This window comes from Gobius niger (assembly GCF_951799975.1).
Source record: "Gobius niger genome assembly, chromosome: 19".
In the NCBI taxonomy this organism is placed as follows: Eukaryota; Metazoa; Chordata; class Actinopteri; order Gobiiformes; family Gobiidae; genus Gobius; species Gobius niger.
Genome location: NC_136870.1, coordinates 18,757,838 through 18,783,135, shown reverse-complemented (window position 1 = coordinate 18,783,135; position 25,298 = coordinate 18,757,838). Strand labels below are relative to the sequence as shown.

General features: G+C 44.2%; 1 protein-coding gene across 4 annotated transcripts in view; it reads left to right on the top strand.

Moving 5' to 3' along the window:
* Nucleotides 1–25,298, top strand: part of sdk2b (sidekick cell adhesion molecule 2b) — a 468,981-nt gene that overhangs the window by 329,036 nt on the left and 114,647 nt on the right. For all 4 annotated transcript variants that reach the window (XM_079577058.1, XM_079577056.1, XM_079577057.1 and 1 more), the window contains exons 5-7: nucleotides 17,653–17,786; nucleotides 22,433–22,544; nucleotides 23,688–23,878. In XM_079577058.1, the coding sequence (XP_079433184.1) occupies nucleotides 17,653–17,786; nucleotides 22,433–22,544; nucleotides 23,688–23,878 (437 nt within the window). The remainder of the gene's footprint in view (nucleotides 1–17,652; nucleotides 17,787–22,432; nucleotides 22,545–23,687; nucleotides 23,879–25,298) is intronic.

Sequence of the window (25,298 nt, the reverse complement as noted above, 5' to 3'; positions counted from 1 at the left end):
CACGACAATGTATGCAGTATAGCCCAGATGGGAGGACTTTTGGAGGGTTGTTGCTTTACTGAACAGATTTGCTTCCATTATATGCCCTGAGTGTTAAGAGTTTGTCAGGTTTGAGCACATCTCCTATTCTTGGCTCAAGGTAATTGTAGTTCTTTGCTTTAAATCCTGTTGCTGTGCCTTATCATCAATCCTCATTTGTCCTCTCTTTGTTCCCCCCGGGGAGGAGTGGATAGTCTTTTTTACCGAACAAGGCCCGACATCAAAGCGGCCGTGGCACCGCGTAAAATCAGTCTGGCGTTTTGTCCCCCCCACCCCACCCCCGAATCTCCCACACCCCAAACAGACCAATTTTACCTGCGCGCCGTCTGCTTCACCCCTGTCGCTCCTAATTCGCTGGGAGGAGGGGGCCAGCTGTCTTGGGTCACCAGTTGTTTCTGCCGTCGCTGCCTGGCGGGGCTAGCAGGTGCATAGCGGTGCCACTGACAGACTTAAGTGGGATGGCTGTTTCGCTTTGCCATTGTCTTTACTTAGAGAAAAGAGTACTAAATTGAGAGGTGCTTTGGAAAATAACCTTGTTTCTGTTGGCGCCACTTCAAAAGGCTTTGCGGGAGGCCAACTTTCAGGTTTTGTCACTTCTTCAAATGAGCAACAAAACGAAGAGTCCTCATCATCCAAAAAAGACACACAAACAAAAACGTTAAAACCTGAAAAGAACACGGCACAGAGGATATTACTGTCCACTTTGCTCATTCAAGGCTGATGGTTGGTTTTATCCCTGCTACTGATGTTAAATACTATGGCAGTGGGCAAGACACTTCCCCGTCCCTGGATAAGTTTCATTTGCTTAGGGCTTCTCATTTATTCAGACTGTGGGTAATTGTCCTTAAATACTCCAACCTAGAAGTAAATGAAGTGCCAACCTGACCAGCATGTTTTTGGAGGTCGGGGAAACCGCGTCACCCAGAGGAAACCCCGGCTGGCTGCCTTCAGTGCCCCTCTGATCCTCGGTGCACCGCCTCCTGGGTTTGTGCCCGTTTCAGAGCGTGGTGTCCTGCACTAATCTGCTCAACCTCCTCCTTCCTCTTCCTCCTGTGCAGCTCCCTCCAATTCCACAAGTCTTTCACCATCTTCTGGGAAGAGCGCAGCAGTTAATCTGTTATATTCTCCAGTGAACGTCCATTTGCCAGAACAAAGGAAAGCAGGTGTGGCTTAGCTGTGAGTCTTGCCCGGATACCTCCTTGTTTGTCCCTTTTTCTGTTTCCTGTAGCTCATCTCGTGACGCCTCCACTCTGCTGCAGGTGTGCAGGGCTCTTGGTGCCTCTTCTGTGTTTCAGAAGAAGAAATCTGTAGGTCTCAAATGTCTTTAGCTCTTCAAGGGACTATACGGAGTTTAAAAATGTTAAAATTATGTATTTTCATCCCCCTACATGTTCCAACAATGTCCTGATGTGTAGAATGAGCTCAGAGCTTTTCACCACAACTGCCTCTAAAATCCTGCACTGCCACTCAAAAAGGTGTTAATTCGGGTCCGAAGTGCCGTCATGCACGAGCTTAATATATAAGCTGCAGTTACACGTATGACCTGAGGTGGCAGTAGTGAGCATAAAATGGCTAACTTGCATCTAGCCCCTTTAAGCTAGCTGTTTAGTTTTAAACTTTCTTCACGGCTCGGACGGACTCTCCGCAGTAAAAAGATCCGCCAAACGCCACAAAAACACGGCAAAGACGTACAAAAGGTATCCAGTAAAACAATGTGGAACGTAGAAACCACAAATGCAAAAAACACAGCTGTACCAAGAGACAGGGAGGTTGCTGCTTGTGAATTTTGAAGATTGTGATATTGTTATTGTTGTCATCTAAATTTGACAAAAATGTTGGCCCAAACAAAGTATCACATAACATTTTTGTAGCTGCAACTTGCCGTAAAGTCTACCTCTAAAGGTCACAACTTTCCAAAACACTCCCCAACTTATTATTACTTTTTTTTTTTTTTACAATACTTAGTCTATACTTAGATCGTCTATTTTCCACCCCAAGGTGAAAAAAATAAAAAAAAATAACAGTTTGTTCGACCTCCCCCTCTCCCGCTTCCTGGAGGTGTGGGACGGGCGCGTTAGGAGGCACTTATCCTGCTCTCATCACATCTGCATCCGTGCGCAGTGGGAGGTGACCTTGCCCCCGGTGAGACTGAATCTTCCTTATCAGCTCCTCATCATCAGTAATCACAGGCTGACCGAGAATGACAATGAGAGCTGCTATGTCCGCGTCTGATTGAGGATTGGGAGGGCGGCGTTGGCTCCCCATCCCGGGTCGAAGCGGGCACTTTCTTCCTCCTCTCCCTCCTCCTCCTCGGTGTGGCGGTTTCGCATTTGCGGTGCGGGGACATGGAAAGTTCATGATCTAATCAGCTTGAATACGCCACAATAAAAATAAAAAAATGGAGGGACTTGATTGATTATATGTTTTGATTGGGGGGGGGGGGGGGGGGGGGGGATTTTTTTTTGGCAGTAGCAGTAGAGGAAGCACTATTAACCAAATGGGTGTGGATTTGTTTGATTTATTTTGTTCATTTCTAAAATATATAAAACAATTACCATACCCTCTAACTACACTGCATGGAGTCTTTAACACTATGCCACGCCACAGAGTAGTCAGAGTTAACTCCTGATACATTTTTTTTAATTTTCTGGTAGCTTAAGGCTTCAGTGGTGCTGCATGTACCATACTATAGCATTAAGGTCTATAGTTATCCAAGCCCGCGGCACTTCTCTCAAGTTTTGCCAAATTAAAACTTTGCAAAGTGCATAAATGCCATGTGAATATGTTAGCGTAAAAAGACATGTTTTTTAAAGTAATTAATACGGAATAAACATTTGCACTCAATGGTGTGCTAATTTAAGGTTTTGACAGAGAGGGTGGAATTAACCACACATATTCCATTAAGCACTCTGCTGCGGATGTTGGAATGACACTTCTTTTTTTTTGCAAATAAAGTGCCGCACATGTAAAAGTACGTGTTGGAGAAAAAGTCATTATTTGATGTGGTTGTTTTTGTCGATCTTTTGGCATTCAAAAAAGCCAAAGTGACCGCTGAATTGTCAGGCCATGGTGACAAACTGATCCGAAACTGATCCCACGAGATGAGTCAATCCAGCCCCTGGCTTGTAGAGCACAAATTCCTGAGCGTGTCAAAATAAAAAGTATGTCTCTAGCCCATTCCTGTGCGGAGTTATGAATGTTTAAGGAAATAATCAGTGTGCTCATTCAGGCCACTAGGGGGCAATTTAAAGGTGCGTTATGCAACTTTTTATGGGGGAAAAAAGTGTATATTTGTGCGTATTTGACCTTGTGGGGAACCAGCGGCCGTATGAGTGGTCAGCATGACGCCTTTATTTTTCATCACAGTGGTCTCTAGGACGCTCCAGGTTGAATTGTTTGGAAGGTTTTCTCTGCTGACGGAGCCTCTCAACCTACCAAACAATTGACCCTGGAGCATCATGGAGACCACCATGATTGAAAGTAAAGGCGTCATGCTGACCACTCATACAGCCGCTGGCTCCCTACAAGGTAAAATACGCACAAATATCAACTTTTTTTCACATAAAAAGTTGCATAATGCACCTTTAAATAAAAATAAAAAAAAGGAAACAATTCCACATGTGTCCAGCAGAGGGCACAGGCATAAAAAGAGCTCAGGATTAAAACAACAAATTATAGCCATGTGGTAAATGGTCAGTCTGCCCAAGGGCGGCTGTGGCTACAATAGCTTAACCACCTGTCAGGCTCATTATTATTCGTTTATTGAAACAAGTTTCCTCAATAGCATTTTCCCAATAAAAACATATTTTACTGGAGTTTTTCTTCATGGACCCCGGCAAAATGTACTTGGAGACCCCTGTCCTAAGTGGAAGTGGGCTTGCAGTATAAAGGTGCCCCAGAGGCTATATGCTCAAGGGCTGTATTGGCGTTGCCTACTCCTGGTCCAAAGCTTACATGTGGTTTAAGAGTTTTCTTTGATGCAAATGTGGCTCTATTATGCAAACTGTGCTTTTTAAAAGGTCTTACACTTCACTGCTAATAAAACCGCTCCTTTCTCTGCAAACGGGGTTACCACATTCAAAGGAGGGGCGAACAATTCAAGAACTGAAAAGGCATTTCTGGGTTATCTCCTTACAACAGTAATCCACTTCTAGTTTTGCATTAATTACCCACCGCTTTTCTCGCCGACTCCGGTCCTGTTTTTTTTTTCTTCTTTTTTTTCCCCCAGCCGCATCCATCCCATGTGTCTATTTGGTGTCCTACCTTTTTCCCTGCTCTCCTCTCAATTATAGGCAACCCGCTGTGCATCGTTTGCCTCTCTTCATCTTCGCTTAGTCGCCTCTAGCTCTGAGAATGCAAATTTTTTTTCCCTTTTTTTTCTTTTTCCCCCTCCCAACGCCGCGCCAAGGTCACTGTGTGCAAATGAGCGCGGTTGATAACAGACGGGCCCTTTTTATTGAAAATCATTTAATTGAATTTGATTAATGCCACGAGCGGTGACTCTGCAGAAGCATCAAAGTCTGGCTCTCGGGCAGACTTTACCCAGAGAAAGGACTATGAGCTATGTTTAACCGTGAATGTTTTTGCTCTGATGGGGATACTTGGAGAGCAGCGCACTTCAGAATGCCACGATTTAGGGTCAACATTGAGTGTGAGATATATATCGGTTATACTGTGATTCGACCTCTTTCCCCAATGGCAATAATGTGATATCGGGGCTGGAGTTTTGAGTAGAGTTGAGAAAGCAGCTTCCTTTTTTTTCCAACTTTGCTCACAACAAACAAAACAAAGCAAAAAACAAAACAAATATTAGCCGCAATGTGCCGATGCTCACTGATGAGTTATCCAGTCAAAACTCCAAATGGTACCGCGTCTGCATTTCCAGATGGCGACATTATGACGGTACAGTATATGCCAGAGTCGTGCCATGTTATGTCATTTGCGATGTCTTTCCCAGAGTTTCCTTTAATACCTCTCCCCCTACATCAGCATCCTTTGCTGCTTCCTCAGGTGTCATAACTTTAATTTACAAGCTCACCGGGGGTCCGCCTTACATGATCCCCTGGTACTACGTCTAATCACACCTCTGCAAGAGAAGAAAAAGAAAAAGAAAAGCAAATGCCACCCATGGCTCAGAATAACTGCGACGCATCACTTTTGGATAATTGGGCATCACATGCAAAAGTTTTTCTGCGCTTTTTTTTTTTTTTTTAGTTGTGCTATTTTGTTTTCCGCTCATTTAGCCTCAAAGCAACAGCGGTAGGGCTGGCTGGCTTTTGATATTTTCATGGAAATTTGTTGGCACCGACGAGAAAGAAGCAGCTTGAAGTGGACTCTGGGCTAACACCTGTTGATTGCAGTTTGATTGTGTGCTGTTTATTTAGTATAGCTGTGCCCCAGGTCCTATATCCACGCTTGGACGTATCGCGGTTGATGACGAGCATGGAGCTAAAAATATGCAGATATGATTGCCTGCCACAGTAGGAGGTGCTTGGTGGACCCATTATGAAATCTGTGTTAACGTCACGGCCAATTGTGCAGCGGAAGAGTAGAGGAGTAAAGATCATGAAATGCTGTTTTATAAATGGCCGCTGGAGGCTGACTACTCTAATTCAACCTGAAAAGACTCAGAGACCGAATGTGTTTGGAAGTTTTATTGAACATGGATCATGATTGGGGCTCGGACCCCGGTGGAAGATTGCGTTGACGATATGGAATACATGGCGATGATGGATGATAGCCAGAATCTTCCCCCTGAGCCCGGACACTGGTGGTGGTAGAGGATGAGACCCAGGACGGCCGGTCGACACGCCGAGCCGAGGCCAGGTGGAGGAGGGGCGGAGGAGGGTCGTAGCACGGCTAGGAAACGGCCAAGTGATTGACCGGAAAGCTTATGAATGGGATCCCGGGCGATGAATGGCTGAAGCAGGATGAGCAGCTGCGTTGATTGGCTGACTCAAAGGCGCGGCTCGAGACGGGGCCGTGACTGGATGATTGGATAATGAAGGCTGCAGGTCGGTCTTCCAGGTTGAATTTGCACTGACGCTTCATTTCACAGTAAAAGGAACAGGCCACTGTTTTTCCATACTGAGATACGACTTCACCTCGTTTGGAGCTATAGGAATATCCATGGAGAGGCCAAATGCTAACAACGTCTTTGGTCGTTTTGCGTGACTGAGGGCACACAGTTCTTCCATACCGTGATGTGTTCTTACCTGAGTTTAGATGAGTTTATACTTACCGGTCTGGTCTTTGTGTGTGCCCGTGGAATAGCTTGGTTGGTTCCAACTTTACTCCTGTTTGGAGCTATAGGAATATCCATGGAGAGGCCAAATGCTAACAACATCTTTGGTCGTTTTGCATGACTGAGGGCACACAATTCTTCCATACCGTGATGTGTTCTTACCTGACTTTAGATGAGTTTATACTTACCGGTCTGGTCTTTGTGTGTGCCCGGGGAATAGCTTGGTTGCTTCCAACTTTACTCCTGTTTGGAACTATAGGAATATGCTGGGAGAGGCCAAATGCTAACAACATCTTTGGTCGTTTGGCGTGACTGAGGGCATGCACAAAGACCAGATAGGTACGCATAAACTCATCTAAGCTCAGGTAAGAACATATCTCAGTATGTAAAAACGGTGGCCTGTTCCTTCAAACCAAGAAAATAGTACTAAATCTTGTGGACGTGTAATCCTAGATATCTGTTACGCAAAGTCTTCAGTGTAAATTGAGTAATGAAAACACTGATAAACTTGTGAAATCCCTGGTTTTTTTTTCTCCCTCGCTGCTGCAAGTGGTCCCTCTGGCAGTGCAAAGCCTGGCTGTGCTCCCTGTGCGCCATGTGGCCCACGCATCTGCTCGGCTCGACTCACTACACACATGAATCTTTCGTTACCACTCTTGATCACGTTGGTTTCCTCTGCTTTCAGTAAATGCAGAGGGAGCAACATGATCACTGACAGCAGAGGAGGCGAAGAGCACACCGGGTCATTTTTGATCATCGTGGCACCTGTTAGAGTGTACGCCATCCAGCGGCTATATGATTAAGGTGAAGAAACGAGGGGAAATGATGAAGGAAATCAAACACTGTGCCACCCAGTAAAGAGGAATCACGCAGAATGAAACCAGCGATGGGCGATGTGGAAGTCCGATCCAACAGAACCTTGATATACTGTATATAAAATGTATAGGAATATAGAGTTCATTCCAGTTCATTTTGTGGGGGCTGCATTGTTGTATGGTGTTATATCTGACCAACGTGTGTTTGAAAGGCTTGGATCAAGGAACAATAGCTTTTTTGTGTTGGTCAACAGCCAGCACAAAGCAACTACTATAAAGACTTATTTAACTTTGAGACTTATTCTTCCTTTACTGAATAGAAATGCGTCTGTCTGAGCTCTTTCCATCGAGCCGTGTGATGTATCGCGCTCTACTCCTACTTCTTAATGCTGCGTATTAAAAGAGCTCTTCAGCAGATACATTTGCATGGTCTAGACAGCTGGGTGGAAAAAACACAAAGCAAAAGCAGTCTAGACAGTATAAGCATCTTACCAGCGATCTGAAAAGGTGGGTGCAGTTTTCAAAGTCGATGACACATGTAAACACGCCACGCGAGAGTGTAACCGCTGTTTAATTTACATTTGTTGTCCCACATTTGTACTCACAAGCTCTGTCATGCATCAGTGTACACGGACACTGAGTCAACACATCACGCAAGCGGTCAGGGCTGGATTCGAACGCCAAACCATTTTTTTTGGATTGAATCTCTCCTAGAGCCTGTCCATTGATGTACAGGCAAGAATTTTAACTGTCCAGGGGTGGAGAGACAGTACATGCACCAAGCTGCCCCGCTGGACTTGGTGGGAGGACAGGCCTGACATGTCCGCCGCAGTTCCCAGGAGTGATCTGACAGAGAGGCTGATCAATTAATGTCCCCCTGCCTGTGACGCTGGGCTCCTGTCAGTGTCCTATGGATTCCCCATTAGTCAACCTGACCAGGGAATAGCCCGCGCCGTCCTCCGCGTTTTCCTACATCACCGACTGGCGTTGTAATGGACCCATCTTAGGACGCAGGCAGTTAAATGTTAAACTGAGGTAATCGTCTTTGTCAGTATCAAATTAATAGTAATCAATGGCTGTAGTATTTATCTTTCTCATTACACCCAGGAACCTTTCACTTATTGACCTGTCATTGCAAGCGGGAATCGGATCGACGACCTCTGCACCAGTGGGCGAGGACTGTAAAAAACGATACCGCTGCCCGATGAGAATCCTTTTTCCTTTAAAGAGGGGGTATTATGTTTTTTTCAATCACATAGCAGCAGTCTATATCACACTACAATGTTGACGAAACCTTCTGTTGGTCTGTAAATGCAGTAAATTAAAATAACTGCCTTGTATAAAATTGCTCTCTGGCTGTAGTGAATGTCTCGAAATAGGCCTCTGTCTCTTTAAGAACCTCTGACCCTTTCCGACACGCCCCCTCCTCACGCTGTCTGTGGCATCAGTGGGGAGGGGGTTCTGCTGAGGAGCAGTGATTGGTTACTTGGCTGGTGACGAAAGCTCGGAGGCGTCTCCAGGAGGTGGGGGCGTTCCTAGGAGGACTCAGGCAAAGCTACACCTAAAATGGCCGCCATCAGAGTTTTTACAGATGACTCAAAAATATGCGAATGTGCCAAGGCAACACTTCAGGCATGTTTTTAATGAGGGAATGACATAATAACATGATGTAAAGCTTGAAAAAGTCGATTTTGCATAATACCCCCCCCTTTAAAAGTCATGGTTACAATCAGCTACAATCAATCATTGAAAATCAGAATGTGGTGTGTTGTAATGGATAATATTTGTGTGCTCAGTAGGGTGCATGTTTCTATCTATTACTCTTATAACATATCATAACAAGCCACCCCACCGTTTCTACACCAGTGTGTCTTGAGACCTCTGCACAAAGCACGTGTGCAGGCCCTTTAAATGCGTACCGGGGCTATTTGTCACACTTTTTTTTCTGGAGTTCACTGCTCATCAACAGCAAATCCCACAAGAGTCAGACCTGCATTAATGAAAGCTTGAACCCTTGACTTGAAAGAGAGCTCTTAACCGTCAAAGACAACAAAATCGACTGTGACAATGTGCCTCATATTCGGGGCAAGTTGTCACAATGCGGTTGGGGGTTGGTTGTCACTGTCGTTTTTAATTGAGTTTTTTTTTACGTTAAATTTGACAAACCTTTGTAACTTTTTGGCTTTTTGAGATAAAAGGATAACATGTGTTTTAAAACAATGCAATGCCAGATGTGTTCATAACATTTATTTGAACTTGCAAAATGCTCTATGAGGTGTAAAATGTACAAATTCACTAAAATGACCCAAACATACAGCCTCTATAAAAGCTAATGTAAAAAAAAAAAAAAAGTGTTAAAAAAAAAGAAAAAAAGAAGAAAAGAAGACAAAAAACGTCCCACCATGTTTTACCCCATTAGACAAATGACTCCACAGTATTTGTGACAAATAACCCTGAGTGTCCACTTAACCAACCATGTAAGCTACCTTGCAAACATTTGGCATGTTAGCTCTAAAATGGCTCAAATCAAAGCTCACATCTCTGTCTTTCAGATCAGTGTCTTTTGTTTAAGGCACTAACTAAAGGAAAGCTCTCACAACAGAAATAACCCAGACATTGAAGTTTGGGAAAAGGCATAAAAACAATTGAAATGTGTCCTCATGTCTTCAGTCCAAATGAGAGAATTATTATCGGAAGAGAAGAAGAATACCAATACACATATTATACATCTGTATCAGCGTACAGCGCCCTCTTATGGCAGAAAAACATATGGACGGTGCTGCCTAATTTCGTTTACTTTGCTGTGGGTGCATGGATATGGTTTGCTCTAACAAAGTGTCATCATCGAGTGTTATATTCTGTCCATGCCCCTGGCAGGTTTACTGCACTCACAACTTAAAGTTGCACATTTCTGTCAAATTTCTGACTCAATTTAAGGGAAATGAAAACACTTACGATTGGTGGAAAGTTTCAGTCCCATTTTTCCACTTGCTTGCTGGCACTTTAAAGCTGCATTTCTTTTCTGGCACAAAATTCAACTATGGTCAGCTAGAAAGTTTGCTTATATAGAAGTCAAGAGACAAGAGAAGACCTAGCGAAGCTTAAAGGAATAGGCCACCGTTTTTCCATACTGAGATATGTTCTTACCTTAGCTTTGACGAGTTCTATAGGACCTGTCTGGTCTTCACCCGTGCCTTCAGTCACGTAAACACAGCGCAGACGGCGTTAGCATTTAGCCTCTCCCTCTCTCCACTATAGCTCCAAAACAGGTCAAGATAGAAGCTATCAAAATCCGCGCAGTAATCTTCACTTTACTGCGCAGTAATCTTCACTTTACTGTGCGGATGCCAAACTCCTGGTATTATTACGCCTTACAACATAGTTCACCCTTTTTTTCCGCTTAGAAAATCCACATTGTTTAATTTTGTGTAATTATACTTTGTAGTGTAACACTTCACGTAACCATATTTAAATAGGGAAAACGTGGAAGAGCTTGGTAGCTTCTATCTTGACCTGGTTTGGAGCTATAGTGGAGAGGGGGAGAGGCTAAATGCTAACGCCGTCTGCGCTGTGTTTACGTGACTGAAGGCACGGGTGAAGACCAGACAGGTCCTATAGAACTCGTCAAAGCTAAGGTAAGAACATATCTCAGTATGTAAAAACGGTGGCCTATTCCTTTAACATACTGTTTCTTATAGTTCCAGTTACCCTATTTCTTAAAAAAAACAAAAACAAAACATTATTATCATCATATAAACTGTATCTTGTACCTTTTATTGAATTAAATCCCAACTCTACATGATGTCTTATGGAAATTGCCAACACAGTTTACAATGAAAATGAGATTGGCTAACAGCTGCAATTCAATTTAGAAGTAGCAATAATAATAAAACAAGATGAAGGAAACAGCCAGTGGCGAATTCTTTTTAAAACCAGCTCCATACATCAATCCTTCTTATCATTATTGAATAAAAGGCCTACAGAATCATTACGGGTCTAGCAGTCATTAAAACTAGCCCTGGATCTCAACATAAATAAATCGATTGCGGAGAAAGTAATTGCGTGCGATGGTGATGTTGTTTTGCTGCGAGGGCTGTCTGTGCAGCGTGCGTTTGGCCAAGACGCTTTTTTTTTTTGGAACAGCTGTCCGGCCCGCCAGGCTTCTCTGGTGGACCGCGACGTTTTCAGGAGAATAATAATGGAAAAGGGAAATTGGTTTGGAATAAGAAAGACAAGATGTGGCCATAAAAAATAAATAAATAAATAAATAAAAAGGCATGCTCTGACGTATCTGATTCGTGGTTGATAACACCTACACCAGGCCGGCTACATGCTAAGAAGTTGTGAAAGGAAAAGCTTTTGACAGCTGCTCTTATCAGCACCGGGAGATAGGAAGCATGTGAGAAACAAAATAAACAAAAAAAAGTGAGTGGAAAAAGTCTTATGTATCACCTCCAGGTAACAGTATAACATCATCCCTGGTGTATGAATGCTGCTCCAAAAGCTGTTAATTGTTTCTTTGGTTCGTCCATGTTAATGAAACACACTAATAGAACGAAGTTTATCGTAACTTTGTCCCCTTAGGGAAATTGGTTTGCAGACATAAGACAGAACACGGAAATTGACAATTAGCAGCGTTATTTTCAATCCTGACGTCCAGGCGCTTTATCAGTTGAGAGATGAGACACTCATTCAGACACTGGAGGGGCCAGAGCTGGGATCAAACCGCCAACCTTTTACTAACCTGCAGGATGTCCGTACACCATCGCTACCGCTCAAGACTTTGGGTTAGTCCTGCTGCTTGACTTTGAAAAATTGCTGAAAGGCTGGTGCGTAGCGAAATCTACCCAGTTAGCTTTGCCAAACTATTTGTAATGACTTTGAACCTCCCAAAAAAAAAAAAGGAACATAATTTTGGGGTAATGGCTTAATTTGAAGGCTCCTCCTGAGATTTGTGGCGTGATCCCTGAGGCTTGGTAACACAGTTCACCTATGACGCTCCCCGGCCCCAAGCTTTGATTACCAGCCAACACCCAGCAGGACAACACAGCTAATTAAAATTAAATCAGCTAATTAGAGCCAAAGCACCTCCTGCTTTATAATTAAGACTCGCCGTGTGCATAAAGTTTGGTTTGTACAATATTTAGTTTCTTCCAGCATGGTCGTTTATGGTCATACTGGGTCACACATCTCTGCACGATTGGTCTCGAATCCTTGACTTGGTCTATTTGTGAGTTTTGCTCTGCGCTTTAATTGGTGTACGTCTGGGAACTGCACTTCTCTTCATACATCTTGCCATTTATATCTTTCTTATACATGCAAGTATAAACTTTTCTGTACATAAACATCATCAATTCAATTATGTCCTTGTCGCTGCTGATTTCTTGACTATTGGTTGAGCTTCAGCACAATTCAACCTGGATAGACTCAAACAGACAAGAGCAGCGATTAGGAAGATTTATTGACATGTATATTAGTTTTGGCGATCATGCCTCGGTGGTAGACATTGATGTATGAAAGTCAGTATGGAAGAACAGCTTGGAGTTAGGGATGTCTTCCCCCGGAGCCTGTACACTGGTGGTGGTATGGAAGATCCGTGAAGATGCAGCAGGTAGAAGCCGTGGACGGAAGAGGCGGAGACGGGGTGGAGGTGGGTTGCAGCACAGCTGGGAAGCGAACAAACCATGATTGCTGGGGCTTAAAAGCGGGGCCGAGGGCGATGATTGGCTGCTATGGAGGTGTGGCCCTCTCGGAAGCGATCATTGGCTGGAGGTATGTGATGCTGAAATTAGTCTCCCAGGTTGAATTAATGCCTAGGCTTTACAACATGGCTGCTCCTCCTACGAAGCCTGTTCCTTAAAAGGGCAAAAAGGCGGGCGGAGTCACCCCCTTTCCTCGCTTATTGGTTTAAACACAAACATTCACGAAACAGTTGACACGTATCACACAGTGTAAGCAACTTTGTATTAACTTTGGCCACAAGTAAAAAAAAAAAAAATGATTTGTTCTGTCTGAAGTCTTTGGTTCATTTGTTGGATAGATCTGTGTTGCTCCATGAAAAGGGGGAAGTGCACATATTCACATGCAAGATACAAGGTCGCTGTCTAGACCTCTTTGAAACCAAAAAAGAAGACGTCACAAAAAAAACGGTGGCTATATTTTGTTGGACCGCCTTTAACTTTGACTACAGCACGCATACGCTTCTGCAATGTCTAAAGATCCAGTGTTGTATTCCTTTTTCACCAGGAGAGGAGAGTGTGAGGTTAAGTTTTGGACTCTGTCGGGCTCAATACATGTGTGAAAATGATGTCTCATGCATAACAAATCCATTGATGAAATAACATGGCCATTCAGGATGTTCACGTCGTCAGCTGACCAACTACAACAACCCCATCATAACCGTTAGTGAAATCCAAGTGGAAATTCTTTTGTTTTGCCTTTCTTTCCCCTTCGCTCAGACAGTGTATTAGTACTTAGCAACTCCTCATGGGAAGATGCTTATGCCTTGCACTTGTATTTCAAGGTAAGAATCATGACGCTGATATCCCACAATCCTCTGCTGCTCTCATGGCTCATCGTTGAGTGCTGTCTGGCCCTGGTTACCGTCTTCAAGTGTGCAACGCTAACTGACGTTTATCTTCATTCTATTTGGACAGGTAAAGGAGATTCAAAAACGCGTCTCAGGAAGTGTCCCGGCAAGCCACCTGGGATTCATTTAGTGCTTTGGATACTTCCCGCTCGGCCAGCGTCCCTGAAGGCATCCATAATTCATCGGCATGTGTCCAGGATGTCACCATTCCAGCGAGCTTGTATTAAATATTTACTGCAGATCATAAGCTGCAGCCACTCAGGCCTGCCAGCTCCTTAAGGAAGTCGGGAATCCCAAATGAGGACAGAGTTCGGACTCTGCTCAAAGATATTTGAAATCAATCAATCTGAAGAGATCTCATAGGTTATTGCGCTGTACGTGTTAAAACGTAACTAATATATATATAAAATATGCACATGGCGAGCAGCATTGTTGCACTTTTGTGTGGAAGCATAAGTGTGTGTGTGTTTCTTCAGTGCATCCATTTTCTCTTTTGCACTTTTGCAACACTTAGAAAATCTCAGCAGACACACAGATCTCCCTCTGGCCGAGATGAAGGTCAAAATACGTTAATGAGTCAACAGAGAAGTGTGGAACTTCGGGGGGAAAAAAACTGCCTATCGTGACGGGGTGACATGTTGGAAGAGGAAGTGTCTTCAGCCTCGCAGCAAGGATGCTGAATTTGATTTGTTGCTAAGTTTGAGAATGTTGCATATTTTCTGTCTCACAAAGCGTTCATTTACCACATACCTAGAACCATGTCATTGTTTCTCCTTGCTAAATTAAATTCCGAATTGGACGTTGCTGGTTAAAACAAAAGTTAAACCTATTATGGCTTTAGTCGATGTACGTGAGTAGGAGGTATGGAAGCCGGATCATTGAATAGATTGTTGGGAGTTTAAGTCTGCAGACACTGTCTTAGCCATCGTGAAGGTCAAGATCAAAATGTCAAACAAACAGTGTCCAGTCCAGTTTAAAAAAAAAAAAAAAAAAACTATAATCTTCAGTTGCCCCTGTGAAAAAATAGGGCTGTACATTTGTACAACAAACAATGATTGACCAGGCAACACTGACTTTGCGTTTGCAATCGATCACCTGGATCACTACGGCAAAGAAAACATCAATGTCTCGGCGCACACTGGGGGTTGAAGCCAAAGCCACACATTTTGTATTGTATTGATCTGTTTCTCTGTTTTTAAAGAAAAGACAGCTATGTGTTTTGGCGGGTTGTTATAAGGGTGCAGTGGCACACAGTTAGTGGGCCATCTTTTATTGGATGTGACATTTTTCCTATGGCACACTAGGAGCCACCGTTACTGCCCGCTCACCGTCATTTACAGTTTTCTTTTTTTTTAAGACACTTTAAATATTGTGCACAAGGAGTTTTGACTGGTAAGGTAAAACATACAGTGTTTGCCAGACAAGTATATGCATATTATACATTTCTTTATCAATCCCCACTAAGCCCTTTTGGCATATCATTCATGCTTAGTTGTTCTTGTTAATGCATCAGAGCAAGAGATTTCAGAAGACAGAAATAGACCGGACTAAGGCGGAGGAGCAGAAGCCCTTAGATGTGATAAGACTGTGGGAGAGACATAAGTGGAACAGCGCACCCAGCTGGAACGGACAATCTACCTCCAGATTGTTGAGCAGCCTCAGATGATAGGAAAATATTGATTGTAAACATTGTCGGGGGCTGTAACATCAGGCAGCGGGGGGCGAGGGAGGGGGCTTTCTCCTTCACTGGCTGCTAAATTGACATGGGAAGTCCACAGGAAGATTTGATTGAGACAACAGGACAGCGGCGTACATTGCGCGGCGTATGGAGGGCCCTAGAAGACAGAAAGCAGATGGCAATTACCTGCATTCACAAAGGAGGGAATCGCATTATATTCACTCAAATTACACCATGACCCGGGCAGCGATTGTGTGTGAAATACTGTATTAGGGTCTGGGTCATTAGCGTCCTTTACCCGCACAGCTGTAAATAAGAAATATGCTAAATCCTATGCCTGTATTCCTATTTTCTACAGAGTTTGTCAGTAACAAAGTAAATTTACTAAAGTTACTTGTTTTACTGTACAGTATGTTTGAAAGTTTGAAATACTTTCTTCTACATTTCTGTAAAGACCCCAGAGTGTAAAGCTGATTGTATGTTTTGCCTAACAATACACACTCCAGAGCAGTAGGTGGCGGTGTGCAGATGTACTGTCAATACCACGGACTTACAGGGTTGCCCAGTCCATAGTTAAAGGAACAGGCCACCGTTTTTCCCATGCTGAGATATGTTCTTACCTGAGCTTAGACGAGTTGATGTGTACCTGTCTGGTCTTTGTCCGTGCGCTCAGTCACGAAATAAGACCAAAGATGTTCTTAGCGGGTTTTGGACGGTTTTTCAGTTATTTTGGGGCGGGTTTGGCTGCTGAGCCCTGAAAACCTACACGTTTGTCAGGTCTCAACTTTTCTTTTCATCAGAGTGGTGGTCCATTGTTTGCTTTATGGCTTCTCTTCTTCTTGTGTCATCACATTGACCAGACACTGATATAGCTAATTTTGTGTCAGATGCCCTTCCATGTCATTCCTTTTTGGACCTGGCTGCTATAAGCGTGTGTACCAATGGCCGCTGGCTGCTCTTCGTTGTGAGACACTAGAGGCCACCATTGCTCCGCCCTTTCTGTAGTACCTCCATATAGCCGCTTGTCTCCCATTGGAATACATAGGACTTTACACACGTTAAAAACAACTTTAGAACCTGGTGCCTAATGTTTGGGAACTTCATACAGCTAGATATTCCTCCTGTGATAACGCTGGGTTAGCTACAATAAAAGACACCAGGCTGGTTTTCGTAAGAAACATTTTAGAAATCGAATGAGGGCCGAACTGTTAGCATTGGAGCTGCGCGAACTACACGTCACACAAGGGCGGAGTCTACAGTGAAGATCCCGCCCTTATGCCCTTTTTAGGAACATGCTTCGTCAGAGCTGGAGAGGAGGAGTCTGTAAATCTGCCTTGATTTTCCCCTCGAACGTGGTTATTGTGGTAAACGGGGAGGAGTGAGGAGGAGCTGTCGATTTATATATACAGTCTATGGTGTGTACCCACAGCTGCGCCAATGGCCTCTCCAACCGCTCACAACCCAAAAAAGTACTCAAAGTGGGAGTCAGTTGTGCCTTTTGATAGTCAGGCTTGCATTGGACAGCGTTTTTTTTTTAGTCTACAGATAGTCTACAGTAAGTGTGACCAAAGAAATGTAAAAACAGGCTTTTTTCGTCACTGGAATGGAGATGTTTGCGTGTTTCTCCAGCGCTACCGTGGATTCTCAGCGGATCGCATTTCATTGGTTAATTTGGGTCAGACTTGCGATCCGCCGACCAAATTATCTCCTTTGGATTGCTTGCTGAAAAATGGCAGCGCGCCTATTTGCTTTGAACAGGGGAAGGCATTATTGTTTCCTGCCAGAACCGTTTGCTGCCAAAATGCCGTCGAGTACGTGAAGCGCGGGGGTACAAAGAGCCAATTAAAACGCGATGGGTAATTACGCGAGGCTATCATATTTCAGCGCCGGCCATAAGGAGCAATGCGAACGGAGGCGCGTGTCGATATTTCTGCCCCGCGCTCTCAGCACCAACACATTGTTTACACATTGTAAATCGATACACCTAATGCTGCTTGAAGAGTGTAATTAAAATGCTAAAATGTTTAATGCTTGTTACAGCCACGGGATCAAGTGTGGACATACAACAAGACTTTTTAGCGCTAATTAACTTGTACTTTGAAGAATGAACATGCAGTCATGTTTTTCTATTAACGTCTTGATCTCAATAAACCCCCTGTTAAGTGTTTGGTAATTGTTTGTTTCCTCAAGACAATATCCGGAGACTAAATGCATTCACTCTGCATGAACTATTACTTAAGATTGCTAAGTGGTGTGGCGTTTTGTGTCTCCCTTTTTTTTCCCCCAGAGCGATCACGTTGGATAACACGCTGGTCATCCTGTCCGCCGTGGCCCCAGATGCGGGACGGTACTACGTTCAAGCGGTCAATGACAAGAACGGAGAGAACAAGACGAGCCAACCCATAACCTTGTCTGTGGAAAGTAAGTGCAAAAATAATGGAATCTCAACTTCTTAGCTGTACAATCCGGAGCAACTTTACTTCGTTTGTGTGGTTGATGGTACCGTCTGCCATGGATGTGTGACTTTGTGATGAACACCTAGATCATCGCAACTCCTTTTCACTATTGCGTTCCTGTTTCTGTTGGTTATTGGAAACCATACTTAGAATAGCAAGAAATGCTTAGAAAAGTATGCTCTGCCATTCCGCATACTGTATAGTCAGCCTTCTGGTATTAAATGCCTTTTCTTTAATAGAAATTTTTCTTCATGCTACTCAATCACTGCTACATTGTTAGTCATCAAGAGTGTATTTTTCTGATTTATCCCAAAACCTTGAACATTCTGCCACTAGTTCAGAAACTGTGGGGGTACTTGGAGGTGTCTCGGTTGTTACTGTGGGTCATCTGCAACCAGACTATATTCAGTTTAGCTTTAGTAGTTATAATCATTTAAAGGGGCAAGATGCAAGTTGGCCATTTTATGCTCACTACTGCCATCTCAGGTCATACGTGTAACTGCACCTTCTATATTAAGCTTGTGCATGATGGCACTTTGGACCCGAAGTAACACCTTTTTTTCACAGTGCAGGATTTTAGAGGCAGTTGTGGTGAACAGGTCTGGGCTCATTCTACATATTAGGACATAGCTGGAACATGTAGGGGGAGGAAAATACATAATTTTTAAACTCTGTATAGTCCCTTTAAAGGTAGGTTTATACTGTATATGATTCAGACATGGTTTATGACAGGGGTAGATATTCAGTAAGTATTATCAGACACTTTTTAAGTTCACCGTAGGACAATTTTTGTACTTGAAGGCAAAATATTTACTTTCAAATAATTAATGAGCCGTTTTATGGTGTAAAATGTGTGAGAACCACTGACTTCAGCCATTATGTTACGTGGGTCTTTGAAATCTATCTTAAATCAGTACTAAGTAGCTTGTTTACCTTGATAAATCTTTTTCGTAGTCCCTCTGGGGGGGAATACAAATGTTAATGTTAATGGGATGATTGGGGGGGTCTTTCATCTCCCCGTGGTGTATCTGTCCAGAAAACCATGCTTGCAACTTTCCCTGCTCCGACCTGGAGGCGCCAAAATGATCTCCATTGTGTCATTGAGGTGTGGCACAATGTACAATATCCCTCTCTCCCTTTGTTTTTTTTTTCTGTCAGCGTAGTATTTACTCTCACGGACAATTAATGAGTAAAAAAAAGAGAAAATGCAACATGCTACGACACCTGCAGTGGCACTTATGACCTCTAGGGGCACGAGTTACTTAGTTCTACTATAAACTTTTTTTTTTCTTCATTTAGTTTGTGTTGAGCTGATAGCTGATGTTAGATGTTTATTCAACGTATGCGTAAGGCGCTAGAAATAACTTTAAATTGCTTGTTTATGCGCTGTTTTATGTCAAGAGTGCTCCCAATCAGGTCACCCACGCAACAGCAAACAGCTTTAATAATTAATTTCCTCGCATCACAATGTTTTGTCGTTGCTGTCATGGACGCATTATATTTCCTCGCACTGGAGCGGACTTCCTTCTCCGAGAATAAACTCCGAGCAAATGTCTTAAGATGAAGTGTCGAGACTGGACTTTACTGCTGCCAAGTACTTGTTAATATTCAGCTCCCTGCGTCTTTAGCCACAAAAACAAAAAACAACATCACAAATCAAACCAATTCAGCTGGCGCGGGCTCAGTAGTGAGAAATAGGGAAGGGGAGAGCGGACAGGCAGCATCTTATGACATGCAAGACTGGAGTTCTCTGTGGAAGTGAGCGAGGAGGGTGGGGGGGGGGGGGGTTGCGAGGGGTGAGATATTACACAAGACAAGACAGGGAAGCATAAATAGCCTGCGGCGCATTGGAAGAACAGTGGTTCAGTTGATTATGCTAGTCAGGGATGGTACACACACATACTGTACTGGGGAGTTCAGGATGCACACAGGCAGCCAGTGGGACGTCTTACCCCCTACAGGTATCAGGCAATGATACTGTGTGAAATTGCATTGTCTAAACCTATATCACAGGATATCAAAATGTGTAGAAGTAGTCTATACTGATTAAGAAAGTAGTAGAACATATTCAGACCTTATACACCAGCTGCAGACTCATTCCATTTACCATATTTTCCGGACTATAAGTAACACTTTTTTTCATTGTTTGGCTCGGGGTGCGACTTATATATTAAAATATATAATTTCACATGCCCAGGTAGTTGCCAAGGCTGGTGCGACTTATACTCCAGAGCAACTTATGTAGGTTTTTTTCTTCTTCAATACACATTTTTTGGCTGGTGCGACTTATACTCCAGAGCGACTTATGTAGGGTTTTTTCTTCTTCAATACACATTTTTTTGCTGGTGCGACTTATACTCCAGATCGATTTATATAGTTTTTTTCTTCTTCTTGAATACACATTTTTTGGCTGGTGCAACTTATACTCCAGATCGATTTATATAGTTTTTTTTTATTCTTCAATACACATTTTTTGGCTGGTGCGACTTATACTCCAGAACGACTTATATAGGTTTTGTTTCTTCTTCATTACTCAATTTTTGGCTGGTGCGACTTATACTCTGGAGCGACTTATAGTCCAGAAAACACAGTAATAGTTGTGCTGTTTTTTCATAAAACACGTGTCTGTTGCTAACTTCTATTATTGCCCATACTATTGAATAGTACAGTCCGAGATGGAGTACTTTAAGAATAATTAAAGTATTTTCTTTACTGAAAAGAGGAGAATACTTCCTAAACCCTCTGTACTTTATGTTACAGTGAAAAGTATCGTCTTAAAACTCAAATATTTTCACTTTGTCTTTTATGATGACTTTCTTAAATGTGTTCCCGGATTAGGCTTTTCATGACTTGTTTTGAAACATTTTGATACACTACAAATTTAATGTAATATTGATTATTTTAGTAAAATATCACAATAATATAGAAACATTGAAAATGCTACTGAATATTGAAACATGTCATATACCACTGCTCTAATTGGTAGCTGCTCTAATTTATATTTAGCGTATGAAAAGGACCTAAAGCCACCATCACTGAAACAGTCCTTGCATGTCTACTCCCACTTTGCAAACATATTGACGCGTTTGGAGTGGGGAGAGATGAAGATGACGGATGAGTGTTGCCAGAGCTTGGCTTTAATATGTGTGTAGCTGTCAGTATCTGCTCCGGCAGCTGTTCCCGTGGAGACGCCTCTGATGCTGCATTTCCCCCGAGCATACCTGGCGCCTGCTCCTCGACAAGAGTGAAGGACACGGAAGGAACATCTCACGCTATAGGCTCTCATCTTCATATAGAGTTCAGTAAGCAGCTGGAAGTTATTGAAAAGCGAACGTGTTTTTTTTTTTTTATGTCTCTCGGTAAAGCAAACTTGAATTATTAACACCATTCAAAATCAGAGGAATGAATATCAATGCTGTTACTTATGTCCAAGCAAAGAAGTGTCCTTGCCAGATGATTCTACATTGATGATATGTTTATATCTTTATTTGGGCACAGTCGAAAGCTTGAATCATACTCAAATAATAAAGAGCAAAAAAGGATCTTTATATTAGAGCACTCACCAGTCTGTATATAAATTACAGTTCTCCGTATTCTGTTCTTTATCTGGAAGCATTTTTCATTATAATAGGGGGAACACAATGTAAGCCAGTTAATTCAAGATTGGACAACTTTATTGACTCAAAACACAAGAAATAATTAACAATCCAAAATAAAATGTGGAGAACAAAGACAGCATGTTGGAGTACAGGAGTTTGTTTAAATATCAAACATATCGTCCTGACACCAGAGAGTTGCGAAGAAGTCAGTTTAATTGTTTGTCCTCAGTCTGTTAAGTGTCAGAGTATGACACAGTACGTGATGACTTTTTTTCAAAGTAGCGTCGGTCTACATCCCCCCGTCTAAATCGTACTCACAATTATTGCAATGAAATCCGTCCCACTTCTGCACCATCCACATCCTGTCCTCGGCGATGTCGTGTATGCATATATGCAGTTTGCATTGCCCCGAGGCCTCAGTGCACTTTAATCGGATGGCCTGCAATGGTGTAGGATTGAGTTGTGACAGCCCCCATAGCGCTGTCTGACATGTGCAGCCATGGGCACACTCCCGGGGCTTCCCTGGATTGACGTATCACCGCGAGTTTATCACCAACATGACACATCTCCACAACAACACGCCCATATCTCTGCCATAGGCCTGTCTGTCTGCCTTGCTCCCCGAAAGCAGACTTCTTACCACTTTAAGCTTTGCGTTGGACTGCCCAAAGTTTGCCTCGTCTTGTTGTCCCCCCCCCCCCAACCCCGCCCGCACTTTGGGCTTTTGCAGAAGGCATGTTAAACACACAGCCTTCGCGTTGTCTCACCCGGTTTGCCCTGCCCTGTCAAGGCCAAGAGAGACTATGTGCCCTGGTCAGTTTCAATATTTCACATCAATGAACACCCACAGAGTTCTCCCGCTGGAAATTAAATATATGACGCATCGCTGTCCAGACGAGAAGACCGAAGATAACTCCACAAAGCACTTGATATTCTCTGGAGATAGAGGTTGTCCTTTTTTTGTTTTTCCTTTTTACCTCAGATTTTGTTTTTCTTGTGTCTGCCTGTCCAGATGTTGGAGGCCCGGCTGACCCCATCGCCCCGACCATCGTCATCCCGCCCAGGAACACCAGCGTGGTCACAGGAACATCAGAAGTTACAATGGAGTGTGTGGCCAATGCAAGGTAAGCCAGTTTGTTTGATTTGTCCATAGAAGAAGAAAGTTTCCAAATTGCTCTTCTGTTTCATCAACTCAGCCATATTTGTGCCGCCTTGTGAGGGCAACTGTGACATTGGGCTATACAAAAAGAACAAAACTGTCCCATCTCATAAAGCCTACAGTTCAAAGACAAAAAGAAAAAGCTGCTAAAGGGCCCTACCCGCAGATAGCAAGGTTTTCACTGACGCCTCTCTTGTTAGGGCAACCTAATCAACTGCTGCTATTTTTCTAATCAAAAAGATTGTATTGTTTCCACAGTCATGCACGTTTTGAAGTAGTTAAAATGGGTTCTTGGCATGCACAGTAGCAGAGTGGTTAGTGCTCCTGAATTTTAGCGAAGAGATAAAGAGTTTAACTTCAAATGCTGGGCTAGCAGCCAACGATCTATCCGAGAGGACTGTGTGGACATACTTGCGTTGAGTGAATTTGAATATGCAAATCTGCCATATAGGTGCAACTCAATTGCATTTCTTGTCATTTTAGCCCTGTAGCTTTGCCACCATTGTTTCTGGGTGTCTGCCAACCAATGAAAGGGCAAAAAATCTCAATCCATGTAAAGCAAAAGTTTCCTTGTTTCCTATGTAGTTGTACATCAGTGTCAACATGCAAAGCAAAAGTTTCCTTGTTTCCTATGTAGTTGTACATTAGTGTCAACATGCAAAGCAAAAGTTTCCTTGTTTCCTATGTAGGTGTACATCAGTGTCAACATGCAAAGCAAAAGTTTCCTTGTTTCCTATGTAGTTTTACATCAATGTCGACATACAAATGCATGGCCATGGTCCAAAAACGCTTTTGCTTGTGTGAACAAATTGGCCTTACTCCCGACATCCCAACAACACAATGTCGAATTTCATTGATATGACAGTTGGTTGTGCGGCTCACCATCTGTCCGTGGTGACAGTAAATAACGATTACTGTACGCTTGTTAAATATCCGCTCCAAAACATCTAATGAGTCTCTTGATTGATATTCGTCATTAAGAATAAATTTGATAAATGCCGCTTTGTCTTTAAAGGCTTTATTGGATAGGACAGCCCAGGGTGTGCAGTAGCCTTAATCACTGCTATACCATCGGTGGGTTAATTTTGTTTAACTTGACTTGATTTAGGCCACTCATTAAGTTGAGCATCACATGGAGGAAAAACGGCGTCATAGTGAACGCTGGGCTGAGCGACTTCAGCCGCAGACTGACCATCCTGAGCCCAGTGGTGAGCGACGCCGGGTACTACGAGTGTGAGGCCATTCTCCGCAGCAGCAGTGTGCCCTCTGTCAGCGCTGGAGCCTTTCTACATGTACTAGGTAAGACTGTAAAAGGCTACTTGTGGTGTGCACTCTTGGGGGTATATCATGGAGGCTTGCTCTAGCACTAACTAGGACTTGATCGGCGACAGGTATAGTGATTTCTGATTTGATAATCAACCCCCATGAGCTGCCACCTTAACGTGGTGGGGTTGTTTGAGTACCCGAATGACCCGAGGAGCTATGTTGTCTGGGGCTTTATGCCCCTGGTAGGGTCTCCCATGGCAAACAGGTCCGAGGAGACGGGTCAGACGAAGAGCAGCTCACAAGACTCCTATGGACAATGAAAGAACAAGGACCGTGACGCCGCCCGGCATGGCGCAGCCGGGGCCCCACCCTGGAGCCAGGCCTGGGGTTGGGGCTCGAACTCGAGCGCCTGGTGGCCGGGCCTTTGCCCACGGGGCCCGGCCGGGTACAGCCCGAAGAGACGGCGTGGGCCCGCCCTCCTGTGGACTCACCACCCGCAGAGGGATCCGTAGGGGTCGGGTGCAGAGAGGACTGGGTGGCAGTCGAGGCCGGGTGCCTCGACGACCTGGTCCACATGCGCAGCTTCTGGCGTTCGGGACATGGAACGTCACCTCGCTGGGGGGGAAGGAGCCTGAGCTTGTGCGGGAGGTTGAGAGATACCGGCTAGATATAGTCGGGCTCACCTCCACGCACAGCTTGGGTTCCGGATCCCAACTCCTGGAGAGAGGCTGGACTCTCCATTTTTCTGGAGTTGCCCGCGGGGAGAGGCGGCGGGCTGGGGTGGGTTTGCTCATATCCCCCCAGCTCAGCCGTCACGTGTTGGAGTTCACCCCGGTGGACGAGAGGGTCGCGTCCCTACGCCTTCGGGTCGGGGACAGGTCTCTCACCGTTGTCTCGGCCTACGGGCCCAACATCGGTGCAGAGTACCCGGCCTTCTTGGAGTCCCTGGGAGGGGTACTAGATAGTGCTCCGACTGGGGACTCCACTGTTCTGCTGGGGGACTTCAACGCCCACGTGGGTAACGACAGTGAGACCTGGGAGGGAGTGATTGGGAGGAACGGCCTCCCCGATCTGAACCCGAGTGGTGTTCTGTTATTGGACTTCTGTGCTAGTCACGGTTTGTCCATAACGAACACCATGTTCGAGCACAAGGGTGTCCATAAGTGCACGTGGCACCAGGACACCCTAGGCAGGAGGTCGATGATCGACTTTGTAGTTGTGTCATCTGATCTCCGGCCGCGTGTCTCGGACACTCGGGTGAAGAGAGGGGCTGAGCTGTCAACCGATCACCACCTGGTGGTGAGCTGGATCCGCTGGCAGGGGAGGAAGCCGGTCAGACCTGGCAGGCCCAAGCGTGTTGTGAGGGTCTGCTGGGAACGTCTGGCGGATCCCTCTGTCAGTGGGGTCTTCAACTCCCACCTCCGGAAGAGCTTCACCCAGATTCCGGGGGAGG